This window comes from Rattus norvegicus, chromosome 14, assembly GCF_036323735.1.
Source record: "Rattus norvegicus strain BN/NHsdMcwi chromosome 14, GRCr8, whole genome shotgun sequence".
NCBI lineage: Eukaryota > Metazoa > Chordata > Mammalia > Rodentia > Muridae > Rattus > Rattus norvegicus.
The window spans coordinates 31,187,024-31,213,414 of NC_086032.1; the positions used below are offsets into that span (position 1 = coordinate 31,187,024).

The 26,391-nt window shown below is 45.4% G+C and overlaps 2 protein-coding genes across 3 annotated transcripts in view; one reads left to right on the forward strand and one right to left on the reverse strand.

Moving 5' to 3' along the window:
* Positions 1 to 2,199, reverse strand: part of Polr2b (RNA polymerase II subunit B) — a 37,689-nt gene extending 35,490 nt beyond the window's left edge. The window contains exon 1 of the mRNA NM_001106002.1: positions 2,050 to 2,199. Coding sequence (NP_001099472.1) covers positions 2,050 to 2,068 — 19 coding nt within the window. The 5' untranslated portion in view covers positions 2,069 to 2,199. The remainder of the gene's footprint in view (positions 1 to 2,049) is intronic.
* Positions 2,200 to 2,546: 347 nt separating this feature from the next.
* On the forward strand, positions 2,547 to 18,577 carry Noa1 (nitric oxide associated 1). Of its 2 annotated transcripts, NM_001401447.1 has the most exons (7): positions 2,547 to 3,774; positions 4,984 to 5,148; positions 6,148 to 6,353; positions 8,013 to 8,144; positions 11,991 to 12,107; positions 15,520 to 15,637; positions 18,195 to 18,577. In NM_001401447.1, exons 1-7 carry the CDS (start codon positions 2,625 to 2,627, stop codon positions 18,389 to 18,391), a joined length of 2,085 nt encoding a protein of 694 aa, NP_001388376.1. In that variant the 5' UTR covers positions 2,547 to 2,624; the 3' UTR covers positions 18,392 to 18,577. The 2 variants fall into 2 exon arrangements, with proteins under 2 accessions (NP_001388376.1, NP_001006960.1); NM_001006959.1 differs by lacking the exon at positions 15,520 to 15,637.
* Positions 18,578 to 26,391: the final 7,814 nt, after the last annotated feature.

Genomic DNA, 26,391 nt, shown 5'->3' on the forward strand with positions numbered 1-26,391 from the left:
TTTTTTTTGGTTCTTTTTTTCGGAGCTGGGGACCGAACCCAGGGCCTTGCGCTTCCTAGGTAAGTGCTCTACCACTGAGCTAAATCCCCAGCCCCCTGCCTCTGCCTCTTAAACCATGAGTAAAGACATGTGCCAACAAGCCTGGCCCGTACAGACTACATGTTCCAAAGATTACCATGACTGTGTTTCCCAACCCTCTTAGTCTAAGAGATCATGACCCTCCTACTATCAAGATCAGGAGTCAGCTAGGCATGCTGGTTTCAGCACTCAGGAAGCAAGAAGTAGAAGAATCACCATAAATTACAGACCAGTCTGAGAGACATCATGAGACCCTGCCTCAACAAGAAACAAAGATAAAGGGTCTATACATCCTCTCCTTGAATTCACATCATTTTCGACTCTCCAGGAAATAAAGCCTGCTGCTACAATGAGGTCACATGGTTTTTCAGAACATGGGTCAGAAAAGGCATTGTAAGTCTAACTTCTTTGCTCTGAAGGCCAGAACTGTTACTAAAAAAACTTCTAATACTTTCCCAACACTCACTGCTAAGCCAAACTGTAAGAGCCACTTACAGGTGTTCCAGTCAGAAACCCCAGGCAGGTCCTCCAGGCCCCTCTTGGCAACACTCAGATTTTCTTAAATCTTATTTTTATTTTATGCATAAGCTCTTTATGCATTCTTGCATGCATGTGGCCAGATATGGACCACTGGATCCTGCAGATTTATGTGTGGCACTTTCTGGGAGACAACCCAGGTCCTCTGCAAGAGCAACAAGTGCTCTTAACTACTGAGCCATCTCTCCAGCCAACTTGATTCAGAAACTTTGAAACAGAGTCAACTCATGCCCACCATACCCTGTACAACTTTCCAAATAGTATGAACTTTTTTCCTCGGTGCCTAAGGTTGACTGCAAGGTGTTGGCCACACTAGGCAAAGCTAATACCGGGCTACATCTCCAGTCCAGTAATGAAAGCTTTATCTGAGCGCCATGTTCCTGTTAAAAATATCTGAAGAGTGAAATGTGCTGTACACAAATATATAGTCTAAGGACCATGAACCTGAGATCAAACTCCAGGACCTACATGGTACACTCCATGTGTGCACCCACACACATACTCACAAAATAAAGAAATAAATGACATAATGGCTTTAAAGCTTCTAAATTTCCTTCAAGTTAGAACTCTAAAAAGAATACAACGACTCTAATAGGTTTTAATGAGGTATGAATGGGTCTGAGATGTTGAGGCAATTTTAAAAGCTGAAGCTACTGTTTCCTCGAGAAAAAGGGAGGAGGAGGTGTAAAAGACAGCCACAAAAAATGAGAGCTGGAATAAAATGATTTTTGATCAGAGGAGAGGGAGCGTTACAAACACAACATGAAAATAAAGTGGGTAGGACTAAGAAGTGTGAAGTATGAAAAGTGAGAAACCATTTTGTCCTAGTGAAAGGGAATACAATGAACTACATGTCATTCTAGAACTGTCATCTTGTGGGAAGAAACCACTTAAAGGCCATGTTTATGTCAATTTACTTAAACTGAAAACAGTGTGAAGGAATGTCAACCCAGAACCCATTCTTTGTCCCTAATACGTTCAGAGTTTAACAGTGTCTAGCACACAGACGTAATCAAAAATTGAGCTACCCGTGCCTAGATATAAGGCTCAGAAATAGCTTTTGTGCAGACGGCAGGCCCTGGGCTCAATTCCCTGTGCCGTTTTTAAAAGAAGCTATTCAACTGTTAGTTCAAGCTTTTCGACTAAAATGATAAATGAAATCAATCAAACAACCGAATGTTAATAAGCTACACTACGTCGATTCTGGAAGGTGGTTACAGATTTAACGGGAGGCGGTAGAGGGAGCAGTCAACCTGACCCAGGAACGTGGAGCACGCACTGCTGGCAAAGCCTACACCGTTCCCGGGCTAAAGTGTAGGAGCCGGGCAGCCGGGCGCGCGCCACGGACGGGATGCGGTGGCTGGCGCAGATCCTTCATCCCCCATCGTCCCGCCTAAGTGGCTAGCAGGAGGCGTGTCTTACGTGGTCACCTACCCTCGTCGGCGTCATACATCTTGGCCAAAGGTTTCTGGAGCTCTTAACTCGAAATCACAAAACTAGAGTTGAAAAGCGCTGCAGCAAACTCTGAGCGCCAGACGAAGTAATTTCCGTCTCCGGCGTTCCCAGAATCCTCGGCGTCAAAGCGAGAGGGCGGGGAAATGAGAGATTTGCGCCTGCGCAAATAGGAAACGGCTGGCAGGAGTGAATTACGCATGTGCGAGTTATAGGTTGCTGGCTGGCGTTGAAGATAGACAGCTTCTCAGCCAGAAGTTGGATTCAGTTTATGAAAGTTTATTGTTGCGTGTTTTTTAGTGTTGTTGCACAAATGACACTTGGTTTGTGTAGAGATATATGGGAAGAATGGCTCTGGTTGTGGGCTAAGCACTGAGGACCTTCTGCTCACCCAGCCTTTGCACGTTTGACTGAATTCTCGGGTCTCAGAGCTTTCATCGCGAGAAATCTAGGCTTGGTCACGCCGTTGGACAGTTCCTTCGTTGTCTGGTCCTGGGAGTTTCTCGGACGCTAACACGCGTGCGCGCTCGAGGCCCCGCCCTCCTCGCGCTGTCCACATGCTGCCCGCGCGCCTGGGTTGTAGGCTGCTGTGCGGGCTCCTACGGGGCCCCGCACCAGCCGCTGCGTGCCGTGGCCCAGCACGGTGGCTCCTGGAGGGGAAGTGTGAGGCCACCATCTGCCAGCGTGGATCATCCCTGGGCCGCCGAGCTCCCCCTAGTTCCACGGCGACCGAGGACTGTGAAGAAGGAACCGACACGGAGGAACGCTTTCTGTTCCCGGAGTACGTCCCGGAGCGGACCCCTGAGGAACAGCTGCGGGAATTGCGGGAGCTGCGGGAGTTGCAGCAGCTGCAGCAGGAGAAAGAACGACAGAGGTTGCAGCGGCGGGAGGAGCGGCTTCAGCAGAAACTGCGGGCAGGCCTCCGGGCTCTGCCGGTCCCGGAGCTTCCAGACGCATCGGTGCCGCCCAGCGGCATCTACTGCTCGGGCTGCGGAGCCGAGCTCCACTGCCAGCATCCTGGCCTGCCCGGCTACTTGCCGGGCGAGAAGTTCCGCGATGCTGCCCAGGCGGAAGGTGGCCTGGCGCGGACCGTGTGCCAACGCTGCTGGCTACTGGTGCACCACCGCCGTGCCCTGCGCCTGCAGGTGAGCCGCGATCAGTACCTGGAGCTTGTGAGCACCGCGCTGCAGAGACCGGGGCCCGCTCTGGTGCTTTATATGGTGGATCTGCTTGACCTGCCGGACGCTCTGCTGCCCGACTTGCCCAAGCTGGTGGGCCCCAAGCAGCTCTTCGTGCTGGGGAATAAAGTGGACCTGCTGCCCCAGGATGCGCCCGGCTACTTACAGCGGCTGCGGAAGCGGCTGTGGAACGACTGTATCCGCGCCGGGCTCGTGGTGGCCCCTGGTCATCGAGGACCACAGTACCCTACTGGAAATGAGCCACTGGACGAGATAAAGAATCAGAATCCGTCGTCCAGGTCCCGCACGGTGGTCAAAGACGTGCGGCTGATTAGCGCCAAGACGGGCTATGGAGTTGAAGAACTGATCTCTGCTCTTCAGCGTTCCTGGCGCTACCGCGGCGATGTCTACCTGGTGGGCACCACGAACGCTGGCAAGTCCACTCTCTTTAACACACTCCTGGAGTCTGATTACTGCACCGCCAAGGGCTCCGAAGCCATCGACAGAGCCACCATCTCCCCCTGGCCAGGTGAGGCCCCATTGCTTAGAAATTAGATTTGACCCAGGCACCTAGTACATCTCCCCTTAAATGTCTACCTTGAGCATCCTGGAGCCGTCCCTCTCTTTGGTCATACCTCTTGGGTCAGGTTAGTGTTTGGAAATTCAATGCATATTTGGTTTTCTAATAGAGATGTTTCTAGAGGCCTGGGGATAAAGCTTGAAAGCTAAAATGCTTGCCTAGTAGACCTGAAACCTGAGTTAGTCCGCAGCATCCTCCCCAGCACTAGGGAGGAGGAAGAGGCAGGAGGATCAGGAGGAAATCAAAGCCATTCTCAGCTACATAGTTGGAGGCTACCGTGGAGTAGATCCATAAACAAACAAAATGGTTCTCTTTTTACTCTGACTGTTTACCCTCAATCTTACTCTTCACCCCCTAAATTTACTCATTCTTGGACAGTTTCACATCTGAAAGAGCTGATGCACTATGGTGTGTGAAGATACCTCAAGAAGAAATGCCAGTTTTCTGAGAAACTAACAGCTTGGCATGGGGATACTATCTGTCATCACAGCTCTGGGGAGGCAGAACCTGAGGCCAAGGCTGCCAGGCAAAAGCCTATCTGAAGGGAGAAGCTGAGGAAGGAGGGGGAAACATGCATACTTGGAGTGTTACAGTCTTAGGAATTAGGTGTGTTCCCTTGAAAGAAAGCGGAGTTTAACTCGATTAGCTACCCTTTGGCACTTCATACTTAAAGCTATCTCTGGCTGTACTATCTTGGATGTACTACAGCAGTGGTCCTCAACCTGTGGGTCGTGACCTCTCGGGGAGTCAAACAACCTTCACCCAGGGATAGCCTAAGACCATCAGAAAACACAGATATTTCCATCTGATAACAGTACCAAACAACAGTACCAACAGTACAGTTATGAAGTAGCCACGAAAAATAATTTTATGGTTGGAGGTTATCACAACATGAGGAACTGTATCTATAAACGATCACAGCATTAGGAAGGTTGAGCACCACTGATATAGAGGATAAATAGGAAAGCTGGGGTAAAATGGACTTGTATCCAGATTATGACTTAGCCTATGACCCAATCAGCAGGGCTATTTTCTCGTTTGTAAAGAGTATGGAATAACTACATAGTGGTTGTCGTAAAGTTAAAGGAAATAAATCAGAAATGTTTGGTCTTCTTCTCTCACGCTCTTTTTGAAAAATTTATTCTCTTGGTATTTCAGGTACCACATTAAACCTCCTGAAGTTTCCTATTTGCAACCCGACTCCTTACAGAATGTTCAAAAGACAAAAAAGGCTTCAAGAGGATGCGAGCAAAACTGAAGAAGATCTTAGTGAGCAAGAACAAAGTCAGCTCAATCAGCTGAAAAAGCACGGCTACATAGTAGGTATGCATTACATAGTAGGTAGGCATCCTTCCTCTGTGTAAAGTTGTTTAGAGCCGTGCAGGGCAGCCGCTGGGGCTAGCCATTTTCCCAGGAAGAGACTTCTTCCTTCCCTATTCTGGAGTATAGGCTTTTTGTAGGAAAGACTACTATCATTTGGAAACCCAAACTAGTGAAGGCAGTAAAGGTCTCTGACTAGGTTCTCCATCCCTATGGTATCTCTCGTCTGATTTCATTAATGGAAAGGAAAAGGGGTTTTTTAACACCTGACTGAATAAACACAGCCTGAAACACAATTGACTGTGGAGAGGATGACCCACATTATCTTCTAAAAAGAAGGCAAAAGTATCGTCATAGCCACACTCTTATTCATACACATAGTCTGAATGACTTACTTAAGGCAAACATAAAAGATGTCTTTGGAGCCCAGCCTAATGGTGGACACCTTTAGTCCCAGCACTTGGGAGGCAGAGGCAAGTGAATCTCTATGAGTTCAAAACCAACCTCTTCTACATAGAGAATTCCAGGACAGCCAGAGCTACATAGTGAGACCCTTTCTCAGAGTGGGTAGGTCTTCAGGGATGTCAGGTACATACCTGTACTCACAACACTTAGGAGATTTAAAAACAAACAACAACCAAGATAAATGCATACATGTGTATGTATACATACATATATATGTGACCTGTTTCCTGTAGAAGCTGAGGAAAGAAAATTCTAAGTTTAATACCATCTTGAACCATGTATAGAGAACCCATCTCAAAAACTTTTCTTGAGGCTGGAGGGATGCTCAACATTTGGAGCACTAAAAGCTCTTCCGGGGAACCCAGGTTCACTTCCCAGCACCCACATGGCAGCTCACAACTGTCTGTAACTCCCAAGATCTGATACTCTCTTCCAGACATAAGGTCAGGCAAAACACTAATGCACACATTTTTTTCTTATGACCCAAAATCAAAGCATTAACGGAATGTCTGATAACCTCGGTTTAATTTGCTGTAGGAAGAGTCGGAAGAACATTCTTGCACTCCAGACAGCAGAAGGAAGAGGTTCCCTTTGAGTTTGATGCTGACTCGCTGGCCTTTGACATGGGAAATGAACCCGTTGTGTCTGTGCGCAAAAGCACCAAACAAACAGAACTGACCCCAGAAGACGTGAAAGACGCCCACTGGTTTTATGACACCCCTGGGATCACAAAAGAAAACTGCGTATGTATTTGGTTTCTTTCAGAAACATTTGCTTTTAATTTTAGAGGTACTCTGTTAACTGGCAGAAAGCACGCAAAGAGGTGTACTTCCCTGTTAAAACTCCTTTCCGGTTTCTTTATGAAAGTAGTTCAAGGAGGAATGTGTGAATCAAATTCTGTATTCACTCTGTTGCCAACGCTGTAGGCAAACTACAGCATTAACATTGTGTTAGACGTTCCCGTATTTTAAGGCTAGAAAGCACAAATATTGCGATCCAGCCTCCTAGTCTGTGCTTGGATTCCCTTGCGGGCAGGTCAATCATGATGTCAAATAGTTTGAACTGAGGTGAGTTACAACTTATTGGAACAATGTTGTGTGAACTCCCAGGATATTCAGCTATTGTGTGCCTGCTCTTCTCATTGCACTGAAAGTCTCCCAGTAACCTGTACCCATTGTTCTTCACGGATGTGTGGGACAAACATCGTACGTATTTCCTCTGACAAATCTTAAAATACTTTAAATTCTAAGTGGCCTAAGTGACCGCATTTTTTGAGTCCTGCTATGATCCATCCTTTTACTCACATCGCAGTGTCTCGCGGGTGACTTGGCTTTTGTCTGATTAAATTGAGCCTATACTTAGGTAAGCATGGTGGTGCACACATTTTGCTTAATAGTCCAGTTGCATCCATTTTCCTATAAAAAAAAGTAACTTCATTTATTATGGCTATTCAAACTTCCTGTCTGTATAAAACTCATCTTCTGTGTGCATTCCTCTGTTGATAGATACCAAGGTTGGTTCCATGGCCTCAAAAAAATCTGTTTTTCTTCAGCCTCTTAAAAGACTCTGGCCCCGTGGTTGGAGAGACCTCAGCGTGCCTGCTGTTTGTTGGGTTGGAGACAGTGTTGCTTGCCCAGAGGAACCAAATCCAGTTGGTTCCCAGTTCCCACACAGTCTCTTACAACCTCCTTTAATTCCTATTTCCAGGAGAGGGATCTAATGCTCTCTCCTCGCTTCTGCAGGCACCCACATACAGACACATATGAAAAAAATACAAAAAGATAAACTTCTCATCCTAACAAGCTGAGATTCCAGACACTGATTTTCTGACTATTTTTCAGGAGAAAGAGGATCAAGTTATGAACTAGTTCCTAATGTAGGTTGACCACTGTGCTGTTTGTTTTGTTGTTGGAGATGAGGTCTTTGAAATTACCATGTAGTGCAGGCCAGCCTAGAATTTGTGGCAGTCCTCCTGCCTGAGGCTCCTAGAGCTGGGATCTGTAGAAATGGACCACTTTGCATTTGATACGTGCATGCTTCATCCTTGGGACCTGAGATCACACTGTCCACGTGTACAGCTGGAAGCTACTGTTACCCACATCCCTGAGCAGACATGTCTATTCTTTGTGAGCCAACAGTATTTTGGGGTACATACCAATTTGACACTTGGGGGATAATGCCGTCCTAAGAAAGTCTTATACACCTATGAAGTTATTTTGCCACTGCTTAAAACTCGGCTGTGAAATGAGTAGAATAAAAGTTAATTTAGAGGTAATATATAAATTTTATGTGTGGCTAATGAACATAATTTGTTTACTGTAAAGTCTGAATTTTTTTTCAGTAATTTTGTAAGTAAATCACAAAATATGTCTTCTAAATAAATCTTGTCATTTGCTTTACAGATTCTAAATCTTCTAACAGAAAAAGAAATCGATATTGTTTTGCCGACACATTCTATTATCCCGAGAACCTTTGTCCTCAAGCCCGGAATGGTTCTATTTTTGGGTGGTATAGCCCGAGTAGATTTCCTACAGGTAAGAAGGTCTGTGCCATTGAATGGCCAAGTATTAGAATGTAATTTAGGAAAGCAGATACATGAAGAAATTGACAAAATATCGATACGACTAATGTTGTGCCTTGTTCCATATGTGTGTAAAATTTTATAGTAAAAAGAGAGGAAATACTATGTTAAAATCTGTGAAATTGGTGCCCGAGAAGATGGCTGACCAGTGAAGAGTACTTGCTGCTGCTCTCTCGGAGGAACAGAGTTCAGCTGCCAGCACCCACCCTGAGCAGCAGCTCACACAACCACCGCTCCCGCTCCTGGGGACTCCTGAGGACTCAGTGGGCCCCTGCATTCACGTGAACTCAGCCCCCCACAGACACACACGTATACACATAACTTTAAAAATTAAAATCTAGGGGTTGGGGATTTAGCTCAGTGGTAGAGCGCTTGCCTAGCAAACTCAAGGCCCTGGGTTCAGTCCCCAGCTTCGAAAAAAAAAAGAAAAGAAAAAAAATTAAAATCTAGACAAATTTTATTTTATTTTTAAAGACAGGGCTTAGGCACTCCAGAGGCAGAGGTACAGATCTCAGTGATCTGAGGCCAGCCTGATCTAGAGAATGAGACCCTGTTTAAAAACATAGTAATCAAAACCTATCATTAATGGGATATTGGATCCTGTATATAGCTTATGGGCTTTTGCGAGCAGGGGGGCTGTCCTTTTATGTTTGTTTGTTTGTTTGCTTGGGGGGGGGTGGTTTGGTTTGGCTTGGTTTTTGATTTTTCAGGATAGAGTTTCTCTGTATATCTCTGGCTGTCCTGGAATTCACCTTGTAAACCAGCCTGGCCTCGGGGTATCTTATCTTCTGAGCACTGGGATTAAAGGTATGAGATGGACTGGAGAGATGGCTCAGCAGTTAAGAGCACTGACTATTCTTCCAGAGGTCCTGAGTTCAATTCCCAGCAACCACATGGTGGCTCACAACCATCTGCAATGGGATCTGATGCCCTCTTCAGGTGTGTCTGAAGAGAGTGACAGTGTGCTCATTTAAAAAGAAAAGCTATGTGCCATAACAACTGGCACTTTAGCTTAGCATTTAAGACAGGACACTGTTCATTTCCTGTATTGTTTAGGGCCTACGTAATATACAGTAAGATCTGTACTTTGTATACTCTAAGACACTGTATTTTGCTTACTTTACTTACAATAGCTTATTTTAGGGGATCTTCAGGAATTGTGCTCCATTTTTTTCCAAAATGGGAAGAAAAAAGGAAAATCAAAACATGGACATATTTAGCAACTTACAGACCACTGCTGAAGAATGTTTCTTGACTTTAGCATTCACGCTATGTTGAAAACTTAGCCTTTTACATCTAGAAGCCTTGTACATGCTATTACGGTCATGGTGTTAATATTTAAACCTGACTAGAGAGTTACAGTCAGAACACGCATTTCCTTGTTGGTGGTTTTGGTTTTTGGTTGGGGTTTTGGTTTTTGGGGTTTGCCTTTTTTTTTTTTTAAAGATTAATTTACTTCTTTTTTTGTTTTTTCTTTTCTTTCGTTTTTTTTAAAGATTTATTTATTTATTTTATGTATGGAATATACTCTCACTCTTTTCAGACACACCAGAAGAGGGCATCGGATCCCCATTACAGATGGTTGTGAGCCACCATGTGGTTGCTGGGAATTGAACTCAGGACTTCTGGAAGAATAGTCAGTGCTCTTAACCACTGAGCCATCTCTCCCACCCAATTAATTTACCTAATTTATGTGTACATCTGTGACTATATGAGTTTCTGTGGACCATTTGTGTACAGGAGCCCATGGAGGCTGAGGATATTAGATCACCTGGAGCTACAGGCAGTTTGCCTAATGTAGATGCTGGGACCCGAACTCAGGTCCTCTGCAGGAGCAGTCAGCGCTCTTTACTGCTGAGCCATGCCTTCTGCCCTTCCTTGGTATTCTTAATACTAGATATACTAGATATAAAATTATCTTGTTGGTTTTGGGGGTTTGTTTTTAGTTTCTTTGTTTTTTTTTTTTTCCCTTGGTTGTTTTGGTTTTTTGGTTTGTTTTTTCCACAACTGAGATTTTATTGGTTGAGGATCAGTACAACATTTCAGTTCTTAACATGTGTTGTCATATATTGTGTTGACATATATGAAGATCCATGCATTGTGCTTCTTTTTGGACAGTTATCCAGTGATGTTCCAGCCTCAAACTTGGCTAGTTTTCAGTCCAGCCTCACATAACAGTCAAACGCTCAGAACCTGCACTTGGACTGACTCATACTTGTATACATATACAGTACACACTCAGAATTGCCGTCTTTCACAGCTCATTATCACAACTGTTAGGAACATGGATTGCCATGACCAACGGCTTTACAGCCCTGGCAAGGCAAGAACCACAGTGTGGTTTATAAGAAACAGTTCTAGAAACATGAGACCAGATGTAACTGAAAATATTCCAGACAGAGATGCATGACTAAGATTCCAAATTCCAGTTTAGTATGCTTTTTATTATAGGACATTAAACTGGCCACTACGATGTTATACAGACAGCTGAGACAGTCACAGCCTCTCCAACAACCAGAAGATGATTTCACCTCTTAAAAAAATCATTTACACTTTTAAAAATGGGATGAGCTGTGATTCGCCCTCCACACCCTGTCCTAAAAGTGCTTCAGAAGCTACTAAAAAAAACTCCCAGCTAGAGTAGTTGATAAAAAGATTGTTTTGAATTGTACAAGAGAGGGGACCACTGAGAAGACGATGCGTGGCTAGTGGGTCTTAACTTCTTTCTCTTAGTCCTCAGAGACCGGACTCTGATTTTCGGTCTCTGTTTCCTCTAGGTAGACCTGCAGTCTGAGGGTCCGCCACCCAAGTCTGTTTGCTCTTTGCTCCCCTCTTTCATTTGGTTTGTACTTTTTTTTTTTTTTGTTGTTCTTTTTTTTTCGGAGCTGGGGACCGAACCCAGGGCCTTGCGCTTCCTAGGTAAGCGCTCTACCACTGAGCTAAATCCCCAGCCCCTGGTTTGTACTTTTTTTTGTCTGATGATTTATCCTTTCCCTCAGCCTTTTTCGTGTACTTTGGCCGGGGTGGGCTTGACAATCAGCCCGGGCTCTCCTTCACCAAATCATCGTGATAGGCTTGGGATGGGAGGCATGTGCTTAACCCATCAAGGCTCGCCTGTTGTTTTTTGGAGGTTGTTCTTTGTTTTTAAGTATTATTTATTTACTGTGTTTATGAGTGCTCTATTTGCATGTATAGCTACATGACAGAAAAGGGCATCAGATCTCATTAAAGATAGTTGTGAGCCAAGTGGTTGCCGGGAATTGAACTCTTAACCACTGCACCATCTCTCTGGTTCTGTTTTGTTGTTCTTTAAGACAGGGTCTCCGTATATTGCCCAGGTTGGCCTTGAAATCAACATCCTCCTGCCTCAGCCTCCTACAGATTTACCACCACGCCTATCTGTTTGGTTTTTTTATATCAAGACTGCAAAAGCCTGAGTTTTACATTTTACAGGAATCATTAAAAATATCATTTCTGTATTATGCCTACTTTTAAGACATTAAGTGCTTACAGTTGAAAGAAAGCTTGATTTGATTTCTATTTTGTCCTTTTTCTGTTGTTTCGAGTTAGAGTCTCTGGTACCCCCAGAGTCTCTCTACCCCAAGTTGGTCTTAAACTCAATGTTGTAGCTGAGTTGTCTTTGAACTCCTAATCTTCCTGCCTCCACCTCCCTCGCTGGGGTCAGAGGTATGTACCAAATACACAACTTTTATTTCTCTTTTTTTAAATTATACATTACAGTGTAAAGGTTTTCCAGGATTTTTGTTTGGTAAAATAACTTCTTTCTTCCTTTCTTAAGGGAAATCAATCAGCCTGGTTTACAGTTGTGGCTTCCAACTTCCTTCCCGTTCATATTTCTTCCTTGGACAAGGCAGATGCTCTATATGAGAAACATGCAGGTCAGGAGTTACTGCTGGTAAGCAATCCAATCTGATGGCTACATGGATGGTTGTAGTAGTTGTACCCTGGGATGGTTCCAGCCCCTGCTGATAAAGCCTGTGCTCTAGAGAACCGTCAGATCACATCAGCCAACTCCTGTCTCACCTCAGTCGTTAAGCGTTCTAGTTATAAAGCAGGGATGGGCTCTACATGAAAAGGGGTATTTGGTCTGAGCCAACAAAAGCCACAGCAGTGTATTTTTCTCTGCAGTGCAATGTCCAATATGGTGTCCACTAGCCACATGTAGTGCTCTAGTCAGAATTACATGTGTGGTTCCTCAGTCACACAGTCCACTTCAAGTGCCTGATAGCCACATTACTGCAGAAAAGTGTATTGGAAAGCTGGCAAAAGAAGTCCCGGGAGTCATAGCACAGACCTAATCCCAACATTTGAAGGCTGTAGCAGATGGATCTCTATAAGTTCAAGGCCAGCCTGGCCTACATTTTTGACTTCCAGAACAAAAAGAAGGTAGAGATTTTTGTCGGAGTTGAGGGGTGCTGCAGGCCTCTAGTGTTGGAGGTCCCGAGTGATGCTAAGCCATCCCGCAGCAGACATGTGAGCCACTCACAATGAAGAACTAACTAAACTGTCAGTGGTGACTGAGAAGCACTGGTCCGAGCAGAAAAGCTTTTCCACCTCATTCCTAATCCCAGAAACTCATTTCACAGGATATCCCTCTTTTTGTCCAGCTTACTCTTGGCTCCTCATGTCCCATTGCTAAATCTCTGCTTGGCCCTTACCATCCCACTGAAAGTCACCAGTCCCTGTTCTCTGAGTTCTGTTTCCAGGTTATCTGCAAGACTGGCCCTATGCACCATTATTCAATGCACTGTATATTAAGAAGTTTTGCAGGGGGCTGGAGGGGGCTCAGCACTTAAGAGTACTAGCTGCTCTTCCAGAGGACATGAGTTCAATTCCCAGCACCCACATGGTGGCTAATAACCATCTGTAACTCCAGTTCCTGGGATCTGAGGTCCTCTTCTGGCTTCCTTGGGCATTGCACCCATATAGACCACAGACAATTTTTGCTTTGGTCTTTAAAGCAGCCTCTCATGTAACACAAGGCTGGCCTCCAGTTATGTAGTCAAGAACTTCCTTCCTCCGCTTCTCAAATGCAGGGATGGTAGAAATGCACCAGGTCGCTCAGCTAGATCAGACACTAAAGCCAGCCGCCAGGCTTTGGATGTCTCCCCCACAGCACAACTTAACAAAGCTGTGGGCTTCAGGCACACTTTCTGCTCCTCTGTGTATTATGCCTCTGTGTTATGTGTAAGTGTATTGTGTATTAAGGCATCATACACCATGAGAAGTGGGAACATTAAGTCCCGGGGCAATCTTCATCTTTTTCTTTCATGTTTGTTCTTTGGGTTTTAGAGTCAGTCAGTTTCACTGTGTAGTCCGGGGTATCCTGGACTTTACTACAGAGCCGTGGGGGCCTGAAACTCAGAGATCTCTGCCTCCTGTGTGATAAAAGGCCACCATACCTGCCTCTTGTTTGCCTTTCACTGTGTGTGTGCACGCACACATGCACATGTCCATACCAGATCTGTGTCACAGTCACCATGTGGAGGCCAGAGGATAACTTTGTGATGTCAGTTCTCTCTTTTTGCTGGCTCCAAAGTTCCAACCAAAGGTCTGTAGGCTGTGCAAATCCCTTTACCCACTGAGCCCTCCTGCAGCTTGAGACTGTTTTAAGAGTTACTTGTATTTGGGTGGTAATGACAAAATGGCTGTCTCAGACATAACAGGTACACCCACTAAGCAGCAGCTAGTATCAGTGCTCACCAAACTAAACATAAAATTTAGCCAGGTCAGCCAGGCAGTGGTGGTACATGTCTTTAATCCCAGCAGTTGGGAGACAAAGTTATGCAAATCTCTGTGAGTCCAAGGCCAGGCTGGTCTACAGAGTGAGTTTCAGGACAGCCAGAGCTGAAAAACCCCAGCTCGAAAAGAAAAAAAGTTAGCCATGTATGTTTCAAATTCCAGCTCTGGACTATAGAGCCAGGAAGATCTAAAGTTCGAGGTCATCCTTGACTGTATATCGTGGCAAGGACCTTCCCCTAATGAATAAAGATTTCAGAGGACCAATCACTGGGCGAGGAGTAGGCGGGACTTTCAGGTCTTTGGAGGGAAGAGAGGAGGAGAAGAGGGACTTGCAGTTTTGGACTTGGAAAGGGAGAGAGCTTGGGGTAGAAGATGTTACAAACAGAGGGCCCCAGTTAGATGGAAGATTTAACTTAGAATTCCACTGGAGGATTTAATCTAGTATTGCTTACTAATTAGGATGTTAGTAGTTGCACCCAGCGATTGAGTTACCTGTCGATTCTGAACTGAGTTCCACAGAAAGGTACGGAGCACCCCAGCCAGCCAGGGAATTTGGATGTGTGGGGCTGGTGTGGCAGCGACCCCACCACAGGAACATAGTGTGTCGGGTGGAGAGGTTTTAGGAGTTCCGGGCCAGAAAGTCTGCCAAGATGAGAACAGCTCGCAGGTGCCATGTGGCCCACCGGTACCTGGCACAGAGAGGGGTGATGCCTTTTTATTATTTAATGCAACAGTACATCAAGTAGGAAGCCAGCTTGAACTACAGTAAACTCTGTAAAATTTAAAGAAGTCACAGATTAACCTTTCGTTCACACCTAAAACAACTAAGGTATTTGGAAGGAAGGGCCTTGTTTTAACTGTCTGATGTTAGTCCATGCTTACCCCTTTGGTGTGAATAAAAGTGCAATTCTGCTCAGGTCACTGCCAAGCCGGTGCCCAACATGTGGACCTTGGGCCCGGAGACCATAGCCTCCATCTCTGATAGAGCTCCCGGGCTTAGCAGTTCAGTGTTTACAGGATAGTTTCCTGTGCATCACTAACGATAATATGCTTATTAATGCAATATAAGAGGGGTTTTTATGTGTCTTGTTTTTTGAGATAGCTCAGAAGGCATGATATAATTCTAGCATTTGCAAAGCAAAAGCAGTAGGCTCAGTTTATCCTTAGCTGCCTAGCAAATTTGAAGATATCATTGGATTCTATTTAAAAAAAAAAAAAAAAAAAAAAAAGGAAGAAGGAAAAAGTCTCTCATTCTATAGCCCAGGCTAGCCCCAAACTCAAGATAATCATCTTCCCTTAGCCTCCCAAATGTAGGATTATGGATTTGATCACCATATTCAGCCACAACTGATGGGTTTTGAGGTTTCTTTTGTTTTGAGACAAAGTCTCACTGTATAACCCTGATTGGTCTAGTGCCCCACTGTATAGACCAGGCCAGCCTTGAACTCACAGAGAGAGTCACTTCCTTCTACCTCCTGAGTGTTGGGATCAAAGTGTGAGCCACCATACCCAACTCCAATTACAGGGAATTTGATGTGAAATTCCAAATCTCTTTCTATTGGAAGGTTCCAATGGGAGGGAAAGAACGAATGGCCCAGTTTCCCCCTCTTGTTGCTGAAGACATTACGTTAAAGGGAGGTGGAGAGGCCGAAGCAGTAGCTGATATCAAGTTCTCCTCTGCAGGTATTGTGTTGTTGTTGTTGTTGCTGCTGCTGCTGTTGTTGTTGTTGTTGTTGTTGTTGTTGTTGTTGTTGTTGTTGTTGTTTGATTCGGGTTCTTCCTCTGTGTCCTGGAACTCCCTCTGTAGACTAGCCTGGTCTAGAACTCACATGCCTCTACTTCCTGAGTGCTGGGATTAATGGCCTATGCCACCACTCCCTGACTAATAATGTACCTTTAGAGGCAGGGTTTCTCTGTAGAGTCCTGGCTAGCCTAGAACTCACTCTGTAGACCAGGCTGGTCTTGAACTCACAGAGCTCTGCCTACTTCTGTCTCCCAAGTGCTGAGATTAAAGACATGTCCCACATTGTCTGGCCCTGGTAATGTACTCTTCAAAAGCTGAGCATAAGCCAGATGTGCAAGCATGTACCCAAATCCCAGGACTTGTAGAGCAGAGCTGGCGCTCAAAGCAGTCTGTTCTACCTGAGATTCGAGGATAAAAATAAATGCTGTGTGTGGTGACACACCCATGAGCCCAGCATTTAAGAGGTTGGAGGAGGATGAGGGGGGAAGAACCTAGACATAGTAACTCACATCTATAATCCCATTACTCAGCTAAGGCGGGAGGTTTATCTCAAGTAGGAGGGCAGCCTGAGCACTTGGTATAATGTTAGACACCCTTAATCCCAGCATTCGGGAGGCAGAGGCAAATGAATCAATACGAGCCAGGTCTACACAGTGAATTTCCAGGCCAGCCAGGAAGACACAGAAAAACCCCCTGTCAAAAGTTTTTGTAAAGAGTACTGGCTGCTCATACAGACGACCCGGGTTCATTCCTAGCACCCACATGAGGAAGCCTGCTCACAAGCACCTGTAACTCCAGGGCCAGGCCCCTGCACTCTGACACCAGATAAAAACATGTCTAAATGCACACACAGACATAAAAGTATTCTAAGAAGGACTAACTTGAAAACATGTTTGTAGGGCTGGAGAGATGGCTCAGTGGTTAAGAGCACTGACTGCTCTTCCAGAGGTCCTGAGTTCAAATCCCAGCAACCACATGGTGGCTCACAACCATCTGTAATGGGATCCGATGCCCTCTTCTGAAGTCAGCGACAGTGTACCCACATACATGAAATAAATAAATAAATCTTTAAAAAAAAAAAAAAGAAAAAAGAAAACATGTTTGTAGACAGGCTGGAGAGATGGCTCAGTGGTTAAGAGCACTGACTATTCTTCCAGAGGTCCTGAGTTCAATTCCCAGTAACCAGATGGTGGCTCACAATCATCTGTAATGGGATCCAGTGCCTTCTTCTGGTGTGTGTGAAGACAGCTATACAGTGTACTCATATACATAAAGTTAATAAATACAATTTTAAAAAACATGTTTATGGAACATGCTCTCTTCTGAAAGAGCAATTTTTTTAAGGTTTTTGTTTAGCTATGAGTGCTTTGCTGCGTGTCCACCTGCATCCCTTTACAAATGGTTATGAACCGTGGTGTGGGCCACACATCTCCAGCCCAAGACATACTCATTATTTTGTCCTTTTTTGTTTTTGTTGTTGTTGTTGTTTTTCCAGAGCTGAGGCCGAACCCAGGGCCTTTCGAGCACTCTACCATGGAGCTAAATCTCCAACCCCAGATATACTCATTATTATATTTGCACCTTGTTCTGAAAATGGCTTTGTACTTTTTATAAATCTATTTCATGATTTTTATTTAATTGTAAGGACCTTATTTAGTGTGTGTTGAGATCTTTTTTTTAAAGATTTATTTATATGAGTACACTGTTGCTGTCTCATATACACCAGACACACCAGAAGAGGACATCAGATCCCATTACAGATGGTTGTGAGCCACCATGTGGGTGCTGGGAATTGAACTCAAGACCTCTGGAAGAGCAGTCAGTGCTCTTAACCTCTGAGCCATCTCTCCGGCCCTTGTGTGTTGGTTCTTACCTTCCAACTTGTTGAGCCAGATTTTTCTTATTTTTATAACTTAGATTCAGAATCCAAGCTAGCTTGTCCACTAGCTTCAAGCCAATTTCCCTTTCTCTGCCTCATATCTCCTTGGAGGAATACTGGGGGATCCAGATGTGTTCACCATATCTGGGTTATTGTTCTTTGTGATACAGTTTCATTAGATACCATCTATTGATTGGCTATCCTGAAACACTCTATGTAGACCAGACTGACTTGGAACCCACACATATCTTCCTGCTTCTATCTCTAAGTGCTAGGATTACAGGCGTGCTCTAACACAGCAGCTCATGTATTCCATGTGTGTTTGTGCACATGAGTGCAGGTCCCCAGAGCCCAGAAGAGAACATCAGATCCCCTGGAACTGGATTTCTGTGTCTGGGTCCTCTTCCAAGAGCAATTTACACTCTTGACCACTAAGTGGTCTGTTGCATCCCACATCTGGCTTTGTATGTGAGTTCCCGGAATTGAACTGAGGTCGTCAGTCTTATTTAACAGGCACTTTTCCCTGCTGAGTCATTTCCAATCCTGTATGCTTTGATTTGATTTCCTTACTAAGATGATGGATAACAACGTTTTGTGTTCTCTCGAATGTCTCATAGGTTGGGTTGCAGTAACTCCTTATTCTGAGGGCACACTGCATCTCCGAGCTTACACACCTGAAGGGACTGCTCTGACTGTCCACCCCCCTGTCTTGCCATATATCGTTAATGTCAAAGGACAGCGCATCAAGAAAAGTGCGGCCTATAAAACCAAGAAGCCTCCGTCCCTCATACACAATCTGAAGAAGCACAGATGAGTGAGGCAGATGTGGGCCACACTGGATATAAATGCAGAAGTATGTCGAAGTATACTAAACGCAAAAATAATAAAGACACTCGAACACTTATCATTCACTTTTAAAGATCTTCAAAGTCAACTGTTTGAACTACTTGAGACTATGCTTATGTAATACAGTATTTATAAATAAAAACTATTCTTAGTATACATGTGTCTGTGACCCAAGTATACATAAGAGGAGCCTACTTCCTTCAGATCTTCATGAACACCAAGTTCCATTGTTTATTTGGAGTTGATGGTTGGCGGGCAACATAGTAATTGAATGAAAGAAATAACCCAACCCTCGTGGATACAGTGGCCACCTTCCATATAGTCACCCAAGGATCTGAACTCTAAAACTGCTGTTAGCTACTCTCACCGACAGACACTGTTCTCAAAATAGCCAACAAACACTTCCTGAAGGAGGAAAGATTCATTTAACCCCTGGTCCCGGACATTTCATTTCAGAGGGGGCCCTAACAGAACATGGTAGCAGGGGACAGGAGGACCAGGAAATAGAGTACCAGAGCCAGGAGTTGTCTGTAACCTCCAAAGGCTTGTTAGTAACCTACTTCTACCGTCTAGGCTTTCCCTCTCAAGCTTCCACAGCCTCCCAAAATAGCACCCTAAGCAGAGCAAAGTGGAAATGAGGAGCTACAGGGATGACTCAGTGGCCAGGAGTACTTAACTGCTCTTTCAGAGGATCCAGGTTCAGTTCCCTGCACCCACGTGGCAGCTCACATAGAAGAACCGTTACCGGGTGGGCTGTTGGCACTGATGGGGCAGCAGCAGTAACACAACAACACAACCTGAACTAACACAGGCTTTATTATTATGTACAGGCGGGGAGGGGTAGCCAGTCTCCACGGGAGGGCGCTGTAGAAAAGCAGGCTCAGACTGAGACGCCCTGAATGAAGGAGGGAGCTGCAGTGTTCCTGCACACTGCCAACATTCAGGCTCAAACCGTAGGGAAGCTTTGCCATGCCCAAGTCTCACCCCACAGGAAGGCCATGTCACTCCCACGGGTCCTTAACATGGCTGTGCCTCTGTACCCAAAGGTCCACAGGACTTCCTTTGCTTCCTACAAGATCCAGTGGCCTCTGACAGCAGCCATACATGCAGACAGAAACATACATACAAAATTAAGGGAGGGAAAACATTTAAAAACAAATGGACATTTCAGATGTTGGTGACAACTCAAGTTGTCATTTTCCCAAGCATGAAATGGAACAGAATGTGGAGAGTAGACAACTTCCCTATTCAAAAGGGGAAATGGGGTGTTCCACACATTAGCCACTGTCCAGCAGTCACATGGCCACACCTACAAAGGAGCTAAGAGGCGTAGGAGGAGATGGGAACAGTTAGGGTTTTAGCAAGGGGGAGTGGATGCTGGGGCAAAAGTTAAAAAGGTACCTTAGCAACCTGAGCCAGGCATGAGAGCCCATGTCAGTGATTCAATACTCAGACCTCCATGGGTTCAAGTCTAGAGTGAAACCCTGTCTGAGAAATGAAGGGCTAAGGGTATAGCTCAGTTGGTAGTGTTTGCCTAGCCTATGTGAAGTCTTGGGTTCCACTCCCAGCAACACTTGAAGCAAGCACAGTGCCACACACCTGTAATCCCAGGCCTTGTGGTAAAATCAGAATCAGAGATCCGAATCTAAGGCCATCCTGGGCTACAGAGTAGAGGTCAGCTTGAAATATCACAGACTACCTAAAAAAAGATAAATGTGCTCGGGCTGGAGAGATGGCTCAGCGGTTAAAAGCACTGACTGCTCTTCCAGAGGTCCTGAGTTCAAATCCCAGCAACCATATGGTGGTTCATAACCATCTGTAAGGGGATCCAATGCCCTCTTCTGATGTGTCTGAAGACCGCGACAGTGTACTTATATATAATAAATAAAGGTGCCTAAAAAAAAATGTTTAAATAAAAGGATCCAGGCTCATTCTAACATCAAAGGTCAAGTATGGTAAGAGACATACATACTATCTAATGTTTGCTGTACCACAAGACAGTAAGGCTTTTGTTAGACGAGGATGGCCATGGCTATATACAATAAACATACAACATTCATCAGGTGTATGGCCAGATCCTAAACTGAGATGCAAACCCATGGGATAAGCAGTGCCAAAAGGAATGGGTGAGACCCACATTTTCACCCAACATTTGGGAGCTCCAATGCATTTCCCACTCTCAGACAGCATGGGATACACACCTATTATCCCAGCACTAGGAAGGCTGAGGCAGGCGAAGGGCAACTTTATTTGGGGTTGGGGGAGGAGATGACAGAGGTAGTAGTTTTGAAACAAGCTAGCCTCAAACCTGAGATCCTCCTGCCTCAGCGTCTTGAGCTGGCAGTGTAGGCACACACCACCTGTCTTTTCACAGTAAAGTGACAGTGGTAAAGGTAGTTCTTCACACATAGAGCTCATTTCAATATACTGACATCCCTTGTCTGGAGAGAAAGGTTAGGAACAACCTTGCCCATTAAGTCACCACCTGAAACTGAAGACAGCCACAGTGTACTCGTATACATAAAACTAAGTATTAAAGAACACTGCTCTTCCGGGTCTGGGGAGATGTCTGATGTCTCAGAGGTTAAGAGCACTGGCTACTCCTCCAGAGGTCCTGAGTTTAACTCCCAGCAACCATGTGGTGGTTCACAACCATCTCCATCTGTAATGGGATCTGGTGTCCTCTTCTGACCTGCAGGCATACATGTAGTACAGAACAATCAATCAATCAATCAATCTGCTCTTCCAAAGGCCCCACATTTGAACTCAGCACCTGCATGTACATGATGCATAGACATGCATGCAGACAAAACACGTACACACACACACACACACACACACACACACACATAGAAAAAGGTGAGAATATCAATTTAAAGATGTAGGCTCAGGGCTGGAGAGATGGCTCAGAGGTTAAGGGCAATGACTGCTCTTCCAGAGGTCCTGAGTTCAATTCCCAGCAACTACATGGTGGCTCACAACCATCTGTCATGGGATCTGATGCCCTCTTCTGGTGTGTCTGAAGATAGCTACAGTGTACTCATATACTCAAGATGTAGGCTCAACTTCAAAATACCATGCCAGACCTATTGTTTGCACACTTTAAATAAGATGTGCCCTCTTCTAGTTTCTGCTATTTCAATGCTTGGTCCCCAGTTGGTGGCTATATGGTGAGGCTTTGCAGTGGTCTCATTGGAAGAAGTATGTTACTGAGTGTGCTATGATAGCTTCAAGATATACCCCACCTCGTTTGCTTTTTTTGCTTGTGCTTTGAGATGTAGTGAGCTCAAGCAGGTTCCTGCCACCAGGCCTGGTACCTGCTACCTGTCTTCCCTTCTGTTGTGGCGATAGATTCATCCCTCTAGAACTTTAAGCCCAGATAATCCCTTCTACAGATTACCTCAGTTGTGGTGTTTTATTACAGCGGTAGAAAAGCACAGGGGCCTGTAGCAGAAATACACATTTTCTGTTTACTCATCTTGAGTCCAAGTGCAGTCAATCCCCGGGGCTTTAAAGTCTAACTTCCCGGAGTCCAAATTTGTTTACGTTCTTTGCCATATTCATTTCCTGTGGTAGCCAGAGAGGAGCAGAGACCAGATGTGAGCCTGACTGCCTGCCTCCTGATCACAAACACTCCTTCAAACCTGCAGATATCCAGCTTGGGCCAAGATGTTCTCACTGAGCAGATGCCCAGTGCCCAAGCAGAGGCAAGCTCTCCCACTCATGGCCATTGCTTCTCTCCCGGTGGACTCCTGCGTTAACAACAGAACCATTTCCATTCTTAGCTGCTGTCCTCCCAGAACTGTCTTACCTGTGAACGCATTAACACTTAATTATCAAAAACATGGCTGCAGACTGCTGCGACAGAGCTGCTCTAATGTCTCTCCTCATGCTTCTGTCCCCTTGTCCTGAGAGGGCCGTGGTAACTGAACATCCTGTGGCTGTGTACCTCGCCTTTCCCCTTCACAACAAAGATCAGGTGATATTCCTAAAGTGTCCAAACTCTCTTCAGAACGCCTCTTGCTCGAATCCCTGTTTCAAAAGCTTCCTGTTAACTCCTAACTACCCAGAAATTGTCAACCCAGTGCAAGAATTTATTTGGCCCTTATAGTCTCACTGACAAAAACTACTGCAGTCTGAATTTGTGTTACGCCAGAATAGGTACAATGCTAAAGCCAGGCATGGCAGTGCCTCGTGTTTTTTATCTCATCCCTTGAGAGGCAAAGGCAGGAGGATCACAAGTTCAAAACCAGCCTCCCTCAAGAAAAAGGTACAATGAGTAATCTCAGTTATTGCCGTGCTCTGGCCAGTAGCTGAGGTAAGGAGGCCACGGGAAAGCAACTGGATTTGCTAGAGAATGTACTGTGTGTCACAAAATTTGGAAGTACAAAACTGCCAAGATTCTGATTAAACTTTCAGCAAGTCCCTGTGAAGGGATGTCTAGTTGAGTTGTGGGTGAGAGATGAGTTAAAAGAGATGGGGACGTTTTCGTGGGTTCATTGGTTGGTTTCCTCTTTGCCAAGAGACAGCCACAGTAGACTCAAGTTTACTTGGTAGCATTTACACTGACCTCCAGAATTTCCTCCTGTACACAACTGTTTCCTACTACTCGTGGGTGGCACATCAATGTCCCTGTGTCTTCTTTGTATGTCTTTGGGTTTTTTTCCCAGCATGCAATGTTTTGCCTGTGAAAATGTGGGTCTCACCCATTCCTTTTGGCACTGCTTATCCCATGGGTTTGCATCTCAGCTTAGGATCTGGCCATACACCTGATGAATGTTGTATGTTTATTGTATATAGCCATGGTCAAGAGCACTGGCTGTTCTCGCAGATGATTTGAGTTCAGTTCTCAGTACCTATGTGGAGGCTCACAACTAATTCCAGTTACACAGGATCACATGCCGTCTTCTGGCTTTATGGTTACCAGGCATACTCAAATCATCTGCGAGAACAGCCAGTGCTCTTGACCACGGAGCCATCTCTCCAGGTCCTGTGCACTCCCGTATCCTAAATGCCAGCACTGCGCATTCCTAAGGGCTTTGCATATATCTACACTACCTAAAAGCCTGGGCAAATCACCCCCACTTCTAAAGAAATGAGAGGAGGAGGCTGGAGATGGCTCTGTGGTTAGGGGCATTTGCTTTTCTTGCAGAGGACCCAGGTTCAATACCCAACACCCACATGTGGCACACAGCCATTTAACTCCCAGTTCCCATGCTGGCATACTGGTGGCACATAGGTGTACAAGCAGGCGAGACACATAATAAACAGGGCTACGTTTAAAAAGCGAATAAACTGAGGACAGAGGGACTTGCCAGCAACAAAATCATAGGGCATGTTTCAAGTTGGCTCTATGTGCCGAGCTCTGGTAGCCATCGGAGGCATTTCCACTAAGGTGGTAGACTGGGTGTCTGTGACTGAGTGACACAAAGCATGATCCAGTGCCACTTGCAAATCTCTTGGCCTTGGCGTTATCAGAGTCACCAAAGGATGGTCTGGAAGAGTAGCAAGTGTTCTTAACTGATGAGTGCTTTTTTCTTTTAAGATTTATTTTATTTCTCCGAGTATACTGTAGCTGTCTTCAGACACACAAGAAGAGGGCATCAGATTCTATTAATGATGGTCATGAGCCACCATGTGGTTGCTGGGAATTGAACTCAGGACCTCTGGAAGAGCAGTCAGTGCTCTTAACCGCTGAGCCATCTCTCCAGCCCGGAGTGCTTTTTTTTTAAGATTTTAGATTCTAAGCCTTATTTTGCTGGGTGTTGTAGCACATGCTAATCCTAATGCTACAGAGGTAGAGGTAGGCAGAATTCAAAGCCAGCCAGGGCTACATAGTGAGACTCAAAGCAAAAATGTATTTTGCCTGTGGGCGACCATACCTGGTTCCCTCAGAAGCCCTTAGTCACATGGGTGCCAGCTGACCCTGGGTCTTCGGAACAAGCGCTCTTAGCTGTTGTGCCTTACAGCACTGCTTCCCTTCCAAGGTATCTGTGATAGATGCGTGTGGATGCAGACCTCAAAGGCCAGAGGCTGCTGTTGGATAGCCCCTCCCTCTCATTTTTCTCACTTGTGTGTGTGTATATATACATACATGTACACACACCAGGTACCTGTGGCGGTCAGGGGACAAATTTCAGCAATGAGTTCTTACCATGTTGAGTCAGTTCCAGCATCCAACTCAGGTTGCTGTGCTGGGGGGCGGGCCTTTTAGAAATTCTACAACTACCGCTGAACTTCTCATTCAACTCTACCCTGGGCATACTCAGATTTGTATGCTGTGCAGAATCTGCCCCAGCTTCAGCGAAGCCGCCCAAAACCTAAGCAAGTGTCCCAGTGTGACTCCTCGCATCCCACTGCCACCACAGAGAAACACAGTTGCTGGTGCTGCTCTTTCCTGCTTGCTGGAAAGCTTCCTACTTAGCGAGCTTGCCAAGTTGCCAAGTACCACGGACAGAGCACAACATGGCGGCCAAGATCCTGACAGTCTGGGCCACACTAGGGCCATAGGAAATGTGAAATGCAAAAATTCAAACAATGACCCCGCTAAAGGAGACAGTTAGCATCACACTCAACCCGGTGCTGCCTCCTGATTAATAAGACAGGCAGACACGGCCTTGCCCTCTTCTGTTTACCTGAAACTCGAGAGCAAACTGTGTAATTGGCTTGTTTAAATGACTGGTTCTAATTTTGTAACACTCAACCAGTTTTTGTCCCTTGTAACTTGCATTAAGAAAAAAAAATTGTACTTTATTGCTGATACGGAGTCATTCAGGAGGTCATGAATTCATCTCTAATATAATATCCTTTATTACGCTCTCAGGTCTCAGGTTACTAACTGGACTGAGATAAATGTCACCAGGCCCAGCTACTACAAAGGGAAGGGCACACTTTGTGGGTAGGCTATCACACTGTGTAGATAGGAATCATCCAGTAAAATGGAATTGTTGACTTTCTCCCTAACCTCTACCTCCCCCAAAGACACCACACTTGGGAGAAGCCTTGGGACGCTACCCACTACACTGCAACATCTCCCTTGGTGTAGGGGACAATGAAACGACCAAACGTTATTTAGAATTTACCAGTTTCGGGGCTGGGGATTTAGCTCAGTGGTAGAGCGCTTACCTAGGAAGCGCAAGGCCCTGGGTTCGGTCCCCAGCTCCGAAAAAAAGAACCAAAAAAAAAAAAAAATAATAATTTACCAGTTTCCTTAGAAAATACTAAGATACACAGAAGTAGCATTCGGCTGATGCAGCCCGGCCTCACAGGCAGCTCCAAGGACTTGACGCTGGCTGCACATAGCTGCAGGTTAGGTCCACTCTTACCAAAGGGAGTGTTGATTCTGCCAAGCAGCTTGGAAGCCCACGCTGGGGGACAGCCATGCATTAAACCCCACCTCTAATCAGTGCTTTCCTCCGCCTCCCAGGCAGGATGGCCCTGGATAAGACTCCAGACTATGACACTATCTATGCTTTGCAATTTTCCCGTTTATTAAAAAACAAGCAAGCTTTACTTTCTGTAAAACTTAACTCCTCAAAGCATCTGGGACCTAAAGATCTGCAAACGAAAGCACCACAGCCCAGCATCAGCTCCGACTCTGCAGCCAGGGCCCCCACTCCGCAGCCAGGGCCTGCACGACGTTAGGAAACTCTTCCTTTATTAATCTCCACCTGCTTGGAAGGACATCTCTCTGTGAAGGTGTAACAACACTGTGACACTGACACCTCAGTGTCACTCCTAACCCCAGAGCCACAGGGACCCTACTGGCCATGTTCTCCGTTATCCAATCCATCTTGACAGCTCCTACAAACTCTAATACACTATGGAGACAGCTCAGGGATGGAGCTCTTGCCTACAGTGAACAAGATCTGGGTTTGATCCTCAGTGCTAAAGAGAATACCACGGTACAATACACTCACAGTTACACAAGTGCTGTTGGCTTCTTCGACACACCAGTAAACAAAGGTC